The sequence below is a fragment of the Saccostrea cucullata genome, unplaced genomic scaffold (assembly GCF_032062105.1).
Source record: "Saccostrea cucullata isolate Sc308-1 unplaced genomic scaffold, CSIRO_AGI_Scuc_v1 ctg253, whole genome shotgun sequence".
NCBI classification, from domain to species: Eukaryota; Metazoa; Mollusca; class Bivalvia; order Ostreida; family Ostreidae; genus Saccostrea; species Saccostrea cuccullata.
The window spans coordinates 95,501-106,158 of record NW_026930548.1 but is presented as its reverse complement, the minus strand read 5'-3'; the positions used below and the strand labels follow the sequence as shown (position 1 = coordinate 106,158).

Genomic DNA, 10,658 nt, shown 5'->3' with positions numbered 1-10,658 from the left:
TTGCACTAATTACAATTTAATTTGTCTTTTTCAATAACTCAACAAATCAAACGATTCATAAATGTCTATGACAGTTTGTGTTCAAAAACTACGTACAAACAAGTCAGTGAAATACAATGTAATAGAACTGTCATCATGAATGAATGTTATTTACATTTCAGTGTGGGTTGGTATCACCGTTCGAATTTGCTCACTTTGTCGCACTTGTGTACTTCGTCACAGCTTTGGTCCCCTCGCTGACGGCGTGTTTGGCCAATTCTCCAGGGAGTAACAAACGCACTGCGGTCTGAATTTCTCGACTGCTGATAGTAGAACGCTTGTTGTAACTTGCCAATCTGGAGGCCTCGGAAGCAATCCTTTCGAACACGTCGTTAACGAAACTGTTCATAATAGACATGGCTTTACTTGAGATTCCCGTGTCAGGGTGAACTTGCCTTAAAACTTTGTAAATGTAGATTCCGTAGCTTTCCTTTCTTCGTCTTTTTCTCTTCTTATCTCCCGGTGGTTTAGTTGATTTGGATATAGCTTTCTTGGAGCCCTTGCTTGCACCAGGCGTTTTGGGGGGCATGCTTGTGTTCTCCCTTCTATGGGCACATAAAATGACTTCCAAAACGCGCGAAATGTGTTCTTATACGCGGGCTTTTCATGCCTTTGTGAGTTCCGGGTCATGACCTTTATTGAGTAGCCAGTCAGTTCTCATACATGTAGTGCATTTCCTTAGAGGCTAAACAGTTACCGAAGTTAAAAAAAAAAAGAAAAAAAAAGAAGAGTGTCATGGTTTGAGAACTCCTGTGATTTGAGTAAAGATAATTTGCTCCATAGAAAATAAAAAAATAAATCAAATAATGATTATACCTACAATTTGATCAAAATCAAACAAACATGCAAAATGGAAATTGCATAATTTATACCTAATGCAGTTTAATATTTCTAGACAATTTATGTATCGTCGAAAACCACGGCCAAAATGTATGATTCTCTCCCAGATAGCTAATAATATTCGCAGGCTCCGAACCGTACGTGGTTTGAGACGATGTAAAGTCACGATGAGTGGTTTTCAAGCGAGTAAAATGCTTTGGGGTGGTTTTTTTTGTTTTTTTAAATTTTTTTTTTGTAGCAGTAGTTTTAAAAGTGGAAGGGACACCGTCCCCAAAGAAATTTGATAAGAAAAAGAGAGGGTAAAACTAAAAAAAAATGCTATTTCGTTTGGGGGGGGGGGGGGGCTAAATGAAAATATACTAGAGCAAAAGTCTATACTCAGAACAAAAGGGTGCTCCTCCTGCCACCGTCCATTCTACGGGCCTGCCCAGTAGCTGATCAATGAAGTATATGGGGAAAATAAAGGTGAAAAAACTGCAAAAAGTATGACAACACGCAAGCAAATAATTCCTGTAAAAAGTATTCAATTACGATATTATTATCACATGGCCTAGGAACTGGGGTACAGAGTTGTGCCCCCCCCCCCATAATTAAATTTCCCGGATATAGTATACTATAGCATCGATACTATACGGTCGTGCCCCTAAAAACCGTTTTTTCACTTGTCAAGGAATTTTTGGTAGTGCCCTCAGCTGAAAATATATGGCTGCCAACCCCCCTCCCCATTGAAAGTGTTTTCTGTATCAGATAATGTAAACATTTTGCAACCTTTGTTGTATAAACGCATTTATAGATGCTTGACTAGACAAGATCGTGATCCCGACGCAATCTCTAAAAATTCATGTACCTTGAAGAAAATGGGAAGTTATAGGAAAAGAATAAGAAAAACTCCTTTCTTACTTGGAAGAGGTTTAGTGAACGATTATTTGATAGTTAAATGAAAAAAATATAAAAAGAAATGTGTTTGTGAAACATTTCATGTATTTTGAGGAAAATGGGAAGTTCTAGGAAAAGAATAAGAAAAACTTCTTAGGCCTAACTTGGAAGAGGTACCCAAAACCAAATGGGCGATACCAAATTGTTTTGGAAAAGTGTGTTGGAATGATGCGTTAAGAGCAGTTGAAGCTAATTCATGAAAGTGGTCATGGTGATCTTCAAATCCTCAGGGTCTTGGGAGGGGGGGGGGGTAAAATGACGTGTGTGGGAGAGTATCATGTTTGATCGATGAAGTCTACCGCCATTTCCATAAGCATGATTAGGGAAGATTTTTTTTTAAATACTGATATTGAAGATTAATCAGTGAACGATAATTTGATAGTTAAATGAAAAAAAATATAAAAAGAAATGTGTTTGTGAAACACTGATGCTCTCGGATGTCAGCTTTTGGTGAAGGCTGAAGTTTCTCAAATTTTTCTCAAATGCAAGTCATATTCCAAGCTAGTTCAATGGATGAAACATGTTGTTACTCAAAGAAAGGACTTGTTCTCGGTGAATATACCTGTGAAATTCGAAAAAAATAATTGAATGTGGCACAAACTTCTAGGTCAAGATAAAAGGGTTAAATTTTTAAAAGTTTCCCAGGGGAAGGCCCTGTGACAACTCAAGAAATACACAAATGAAATAAAGTCCCAGCACCAACTGTTCAAAAGCTGTGTCAAAGGTTAAAGGTCTTTGCAAGTGGGTCAAACGCAAGGGTCAAGGTCAAAAATACTTATATCTTTACAATGAGTATAAAATGGGAAGTATATAAACTTTAGCCCCAACTGTTCAAAAGCTATGACCAAGGTTAAAAGTTGGGTAAATTTTTGCAAAATTGGTAAAACTCCAAAGGCAAGGTCAGGAGGTCAAATATGTTGATACCCAAGTCACAAGGTATATAAACTTTTTTTTTTATTTTTACCAGAGACAAAAATACTTATCTCCAACCAATCAAAAGTTATTGGCAATGTTAAAGTTTTTGCTGACAAACAGCTAAACAGACAGACAGAAGGACAGGGTAAAAACTATTAGTATATACCCCCGATGTTCAATTATAAGATCACAAATTAATTAATAGAACCTTATCAACATGAAACTTTTCCGGATATGAAAAGCGTGTATACCGTTTTATATTTTTCTTAGTCATATGTGTGTTTGAATAAAGGGAAATGGTAGCATAACTTGAAGCCAAAGATTGACATTGAGGAAACGAAAAGATGGCGAATCCGGAGATGGCTTTGTTGACTGAAAAACGTTTAAAAGAGATGGAGGCGGAAATGAACCGGTAATTATAAAATTATCTCATAAAATTGCATCATTAATAGAGTACTTCTGCAATTAGCTCACCGATAGGCCATAGAATACGGGACTAACTACAGCAGAGACATGTTTTTCCGTCTCTGTCGTAGACTAATTTAGAAAGTTCGACAGTGATACTGTTGGGGCAAGAACAGTTGTTAATATTGGTTGAGATCCAACTTTTCAAAACTTTTAAAACATTTGAAAGTTTAAGCTAGAGAACACATAGTCTAGACTGTGTAGTGTGATGATACATCTTAGTTTATGTATATTTATCACAGCTAGGCACTTGTTTCGGAAATAAATTTTAACCCATGGTAAATATGTTTTACGTTACGGTGTGACCATTGGGGCAAGCACAGTTCTATACACAACTTACTGTTGAATCATTGATCTGTCTCAAGATTAGCATATATCGTTTCATGATTGAGTTCGACTTTCCACTTGGCAAGCAGAGTTTTGATGCTGGTTATGAAGCAGAGTTGGCAGAAGACACCGCCCGCCATTGATCTCCAGTAAATTTCGTCCAAGTCTGATAGTTTCTAGAACCACGCTGGACACGGTGTCCGATAAATATTTCAGAATAATCAAAAGTAAAATATATTAAGATAAATGAAATAATGCATTATTTTTCAAAACTTCCTGAAATTGAAACTGTTAGAGTTTTTCACCATTCAAGTATTGTAATACATAGTAGTCTTGTAAATGCCTTGCAGTTATCCAACTTACTACCGCTCTTTTCTGGGAAAGTCAAGAAAGCTCTAAATCTTGCGATATTGGGGCATAACATTGTTTACAGTAGAGACAATCGAATGATTTGAACAATCATTATAAATTTATGCTGTAGATACAATGTATTGCCGTAGATTGCCTAATAAGGAAAGTTTAGAGTATTTTATTAGCTATCAAAAGTAACAATTTTCAATCAAAATTACATGAGAAGAGTTTGCTTATTGAAAAATACCATAAAAAATGTATCATCTGAAGACTAGCTCCTCTTGAAAATTTATTAGGTTGATTCAGGGAATGTTTAGCAAGAAATTTCAACAGGATTTATTTCTTGTTTGTCTTTATAAACTCCACAATGATCGATTATGCATTGTATTCAATAGCAAATTGTCCCCATGCATCCAACAGACATTTTCTACTTCCAATGCGAAAGAGTTCCCCCAATTTTATGTATCTTTTTCATTTAAGTTGATGCTATGTCTAAACCAACTTGTTGTTATGCACCACATTTACATATTGAAAAGGTGTCTTCTAGCTATTCCCACTTTTTAAAAATCTCAATTCCACCTATTCCCACTTGCAAATAACAATAGATGTTTAGATTTACCTGTATTATGTACATTTTAAGACAGAAAATAATGAATACATCTATGAGAAAATATGATTTATTTCGGATTTTTGAAATAATTAAAAGATCTTACAAGAAAAAGCAACTTAATACCTAAATTTAAGAACATACTGCAGTAGTTAATTATTTGTTTACACAAAATTCCACCTTTTCCCACATAAAATCTTTCTTTTTTCTACATGATTTTCAAAAAGTGGGAATAGGTAGAATAAACCATTGAAAATTAGTTATTCAACAAGATGTGTTTGTGAAACACTATGTGCCCAGCTGCAATAAAGTTCAAAAAAGCTATTTTTGGCTATTTTGGGTCATTTGAAAGAAGTTAATTAGTGGAGTACACATACCAAGTAGGAATTCTCTATCTCCTATGGTTCAAAAGTTATGACAAAAGTTCAAAAAAGCTACTTTTACCATAAAGGTCACAGTCAAGGTCAAAAGGTCATGACCTTGGTGTCATTTGAAGGAAATTAATTAGTGGAGTATGCATACTAAATATGAAGTCTCTATCTCTCATGGTTCAAATTTATGATTAAAGTTAAAAAAAAATATTTTTAGCGTATACATGTAGGTCACAGACAAGGTCACAAGGTCATTGACCTTGGTGTCACTTCGAAAGAGCCTAATAATTGGAGTCGGCATACCAAATATGAAGTCTCTAACTATCATCATGATCATGGTTTGAAAGTTATGATGAAGGTTAAGGTTGACAACATACAGACAAACAGACAGGACAAAAGCAATATATGCTTCAAATCTGTTGATCCTGGTGCATAAAAAGACTACAATGTACAAGATGGCAGCAAAGGAGAATAATTTAGAGGCAAATATCATACAAAAACTATGAATTTCCCTACTAATGAATGAGCAGTTAAGTTATTAATCTGGCAATATTATTGACTCATATTTTTTTGTTGTAGCTTTGAACAGGAGATCTTGGTTCCCAAAGAGTATGAGATGGGAGGACATCGGATGATTATTGGTGCTGGAACTTTTAATAAGGTCAAAGCTCAGATTAGAGGTAAGTAATTTTTTTAATTAATCACAAAATTGCAAAGAAGACGAGAGTTCATGGCTAGACTCAAAAGTTGAAAACCTTTTTAACCTCCTGGGAGCAATTATTTTTATTATGTATTCAGAAGAATATATTTTGAAAATTCAGCATCAATGTTGAAATTTTTTTGGGAAAAAAACTACCTATTGATCCATTTTTTTGTTGAGTTGGGAAAGGGCAAACAAACATTGTTTTAAAGTTGACTTTATCAATGAAATTCAGTGCAAAAGATCTTCAGTATATCTATGAAACAGTGTTATTTTATTTATTTATTTTGTCAATATGGAGTTATATTTTTCTTTTCAAGGAGTGAATGTAACTACAGGTAGTTTGGGTCTCTCTTAATTTAAATTTCTCTTGGTTACATTCAATTTGTAAATTAGATTAAGGAAAAAAAAAAGAAAGGTAAAAAAAAAACATGTGTAGGGATTTTAAAGTTTAATACGGAGAGTACTGGTAAGTGGAATGTTCCTTTGATTTCATGCTTCAAATAATTGTTCTATAAGCAAATATTATTTCTTCACAGTTCTCTGATCTCTGATTTTTTTTAATGTAATTATTCATGATTTTTAAACAGGGGGACCTGATGAGCCACCACACAAAATGGCCCGCCATGAAGGCCCAGGTCCGGGGCCTCATCCAGGGCCAAAGCCACCACAACCAGAGAGTTCCCAATACTCCGATCCCAATATACCTTTATCAGGTACATCCAAGCATAGACATCACTTAATTATTTTAATTGATTGAAAACATTGAAACTGTGCATATTTTAGCTCAAGTGATCTAAACAATTGTGTATAGATATAAAAGAAAACGCTCTATCTTATATGTGCTTTTATATCAATATATGTATTATGCAAATGGATTGAATTTTTTAGTACAAATGTACTATGGTATTTGAAGGATTTTTTTCCCTACCTAGTTTTTACCCTTATGATTTTAAATTAATAAAAAAAATTGTATTATTTTTAGTCAGTTGTCTTAATCAAGCTTTTTAAAATTATTTCAGTGCTAGCAGCACCCCCACCACCTCCTCCATCTTTAATTTCATCATCAGGACCCCCTTCCTCATCATCGGGAGTGCCAAATTTAGCCCCACCCCCACCACCCCCTCCGGCACTGCATCAAAATCTCCCATTTGTTCCTCATCAGATAAGACAGAGGATGCCACCACCCCCACCCCCTCATGCTGGACCCCCAGGACAAGGCCCCCCTAGACCCCCGCCTCATTTCATGGGAGGACAAGGTGGGCCCGGCCCTTACTCAGGAGGTAAGTTGATTTGTAAAATTTCTAGCATGTTTAATGTCTTGGTCATTTCAGGCTCATTAGGAACCATGGAGTCCTGTCCTTAAAACTGCAGAACAGAATAAATATTGAACAGTATGATGGTGTTAATCTTTTATTCTTTATTTGATATATAGTGACTTGTTCATTAATTAGCAATGAGAATACTAATGAAAAGCAATAAAAATTTATCTGGAGAAGCATGAACAAAATAAAATCAGTGATACTTTAGATTCATCAGCCCTCTGATAGGAAAGCTAACTCTTGCTGTGATAAGTTACCTTTTGACATATATGCAAATATTGGTAGTAAGTTTTACTTTGGGCAAGCTCATTGTTTGAATCATTAGATTATCACTAGTTAAAATAATGTAAAATGGCCAAAAAATGATATATACTTTACAGATTTCTTTACTTAATTGCAAAAAAGTTTCACTAAGTTAGATACTGCAAGGTAATTATTGTTAACTAAAAAGGCCATTTCCATCAAATTTTGCTGAGCTGAAATTGTGTACATTTATTATGAAAATTAGATTTCATTTGGGAAATCATTAACACTGGAGGCAGCAAGCAAAATATTTCATGGATGAGCAGAGAGAAGATAAATCTTCACAGTACTGAATAAATGTTCTAGTATTCATATCTCACTAAGATTGATACAGATAAAAAAAATTGACCAAATTAAGTCAGCAAAACTTTGTATCTATCTGCAATGTAATTTTCAAATGTTTTTAATTTATTTTAGTGTTTGCTGATTATTATAGTACATGTATATGTATTATCTACTAGGATTTCAGGGGCCACCTCATCCACAGCCCATGCCTAACCGCGGACCCCCGATGAGGCCACCATATGGGGGACCCGGTCCACAGGGTCCCATGCCAATGGGACCCAATCCTCCCTTTCCTGGGGGTCCACCTGTGGAGCAGAAAAAAGATCCAGGTGAGAAAAAATAATATGATATTTTTGATATGTATAACCAAATCTTACAAAAATTAGATGCCTTAGATATTACAAGGCATGCTGTAGGTCCAGTTCATGAATTGAATGGGTAACAATCGCATGATAATACAGTGTTGATGGAAAATTAAACAATATTAAGGGTATGAGGAGAGGATGTCAGTAAATGATGAGGTGTTTATGATGCTGTGATACAGTGAAGGTGATAGGATGCTTCATTGTTCCTCACAATAGACTGGTTTGATTTCAGCTTTAGTGTCAAAAGTTTAAGGATGTTGAGGCCAAATATCAACTCAACAGCTGTTATTGTGATCAGAGATTTTGAATAAAAAATATTATGTAATTTTTTTAAGGAGGCTGGAGGGTCAACAAATTAACGACAAATTAACCACCAAATATAACTTAAATTTTTATACCCTGTTCACACGGAGAGTTTAATTCGAGTTAAACGTAAAGTTACTGCGAATTAGCTTCGCTTAGCATTCACACGGAGAATTTAATGCAAATTAGTTTAATTCGAATTAGTTTACTGTGCATTAAATTACTTCGCATTAGGCCAGATAAAATTAATCTTTAGATTCTCATCCCCACCCGCCCCTCTCAAAGTGTCCCGCCCAGGCATTTTTTATTTTGATTTTTGGGTGTAAATAAAGGCATTTTCAACTATTTTTATTCAGTAAGAATTTGGGTGAAGTTTAAGAGTTATCTCCCGTCTGTATTAAAAGTCGCGTGTCGCTATTTATAGCAAAGGAGCCATGTGAAGAATGGAGAAAAATCGGCAATAAAAGCAGTTTAAATATGTAAGGAAAAGATTACTTGTCAGTATAGAGAAGGCAGAGAAAAAATAATAGCATAAACAGATCTAGATACCATCACTGGCATGAGCAAGGTTTTTAAGATTTTTTAAGACTAAGTATAAAAAATAGACATGGAAAATGACACCTCGTCAAGTTTTAACGATCTCCAACTGTGTGTGATTTTGATTTAAAAAAAAAAAAATAAAACATCGTAGGTAGACTTTAGAGAATGTTTAGTGCTAAGAAAATGTTAAATCTTAAAACTGTTCAGGCCTAGGTTTTTTCGGAAGGATATTTAATATTAGAATATTTTTAATTATAGATTTTGTAAATATGACCTATTTTATTGTCGAACATGTCAAGTCTCAGGAACAATCCAATTTTTGAGGAAGGTGGAAATCTATGATATTTTACAGAAAACAGAGGGATTTGTAGGTAAAACTAAAGGGTATGTAGGAAAAGGCCGATTAGAAGTCATGCATACAAAATTTATTGGTATCAGAACCCCACCTCATTTTGTGTTGCGTGTGCCGTTTTTGTGTACTTGATAATTTGTTAATTAACAATAAATATCTAATTATTTAAGCAAGAATTTTCTTTAAATATTTAAAAGAATACGAAAAAATAAAATATATTTATATTGGCATTAACATAATGAAAAAATGTGTACGAAGAGTCCATGTTTTGTTGATACTTACAATTTAACAGTTATAAAAAATAAAAAATAAAACCCGCCCACCCGCCCCAATTTTTTAGCAAATTAGGATGAGAATCTAAAGATTAATTTTACCTGGCCTTAGATCCGTGTGAACGCTAAGCGAAGCTAATTCGAATTAAATTCTGATGCATGCATAATGGCAAAATTTAGTCAAATGCCACTTGTCAGTGGTCAGCTATAGCACTGTGTATATCCCAACATGCGGGGTGTATACTATGTTGTGCGCGGGGTGTATGCTTCCGAAGCGAGATAAAAGGGGTTAATGTACGTTCTTTGTCCATTTTCTTAACTTACGGATATTTTTCGCCAGAAAGCATATGCCTACAGAAGAAAGCATTATCTAAGGAGTATATGGATACCTATGAAACCACTGGAAACCTTCTAGTTTTATCAAACACTTCAACACAATTCCGAGGATCGGAGGCAGATTGACGCTAGACTGTGTTTATGATCAAATATCAGAAGAAAGCTTTGCTTTATCATCACTTTTCTATCATTGTTAAATACATGTTTACAATATAAACGTTTGTACAAATTGTCTGTAAATAAAACAGTTCGTATATAAAGATATTGACGAAAAATCAATGTTGTGTCCGGGGTGTAGGCAACATGTTGTACGCGGGGTGTATACCTCATATTTTTCTCTAGATTGTTAGTGCGAAGTATCAATGGAAATATTATTTATACAGGTTTATAAGCGACGTATAGTGTTGATAAAAAGCCTACTAATGCCGAACCAAAAAGTAATTTCCATAACCTTGCTTAAGTATTTATAAAACAAACTAAATTTTAAAAAATCAAAAGAATAAAAAAAAGAATTTAAAAAGAATTCAAACATAATGGGCGCTAGGTGTGCAAAGAGCAATTTTATCTGAATTAATGCTACATTGTAGATGGCGCAATGGTATAAATCTACGTTATCATAAAATCTCTCCAAAGGAGGCCCCCCCCCCCCCCAAATCCCTGCATTGAGGACACTTTGCCCTTTCTTCAGCTCGTTTTAATCTTAATATTTCGCCTGTTAAAAATAATAGAGACACTACATGAATGGTGTATTATGAATAAATCTTTTTTGTGTGCGTCTGCAACATTTATCTTATCAATACATGTATTCTTAAGCATTTATGACAGTGATGTAAAATCTTTTTTGAAGGGGGAATACCTGGAAAAAAAACCCTAGCCTGACATAAGTTGACTAGCTATAAAAAGGGGAACTCTAAACTCGAAACTCAAAACTCGTATTTCAGATTGGGTTGTAGATCCCATCGTTTTTGGTTCCAATTCTCCTTTTTTACAACATACTACATAACCATTATTTGACTATCCTGCAACAAA

The 10,658-nt window shown here is 34.6% G+C and overlaps 2 protein-coding genes across 2 annotated transcripts in view; one reads left to right on the top strand and one right to left on the bottom strand.

Annotated features, from left to right (window-relative positions):
* LOC134229006 (late histone H2B.L4-like) lies at nucleotides 1–631 on the bottom strand. Its single transcript, XM_062710714.1, has one exon. It carries the CDS (start codon nucleotides 566–568, stop codon nucleotides 191–193), a length of 378 nt encoding a protein of 125 aa, XP_062566698.1. The 5' UTR covers nucleotides 569–631; the 3' UTR covers nucleotides 1–190.
* A 2,391-nt stretch (nucleotides 632–3,022) lies between these two features.
* LOC134229003 (RNA-binding protein 42-like) overlaps nucleotides 3,023–10,658 on the top strand; it is a 38,191-nt gene continuing 30,555 nt past the window's right edge. The window contains exons 1-5 of the mRNA XM_062710712.1: nucleotides 3,023–3,142; nucleotides 5,431–5,531; nucleotides 6,142–6,267; nucleotides 6,574–6,834; nucleotides 7,638–7,790. Coding sequence (XP_062566696.1) covers nucleotides 3,075–3,142; nucleotides 5,431–5,531; nucleotides 6,142–6,267; nucleotides 6,574–6,834; nucleotides 7,638–7,790 — 709 coding nt within the window. The 5' untranslated portion in view covers nucleotides 3,023–3,074. The remainder of the gene's footprint in view (nucleotides 3,143–5,430; nucleotides 5,532–6,141; nucleotides 6,268–6,573; nucleotides 6,835–7,637; nucleotides 7,791–10,658) is intronic.

Excerpts from the sequence above, each read along its gene's own strand:
- LOC134229006 (XM_062710714.1), bottom strand. The coding sequence starts at position 568 with ATGCCCCCCAAAACGCCTGGTGCAAGCAAGGGCTCCAAGAAAGCTATA.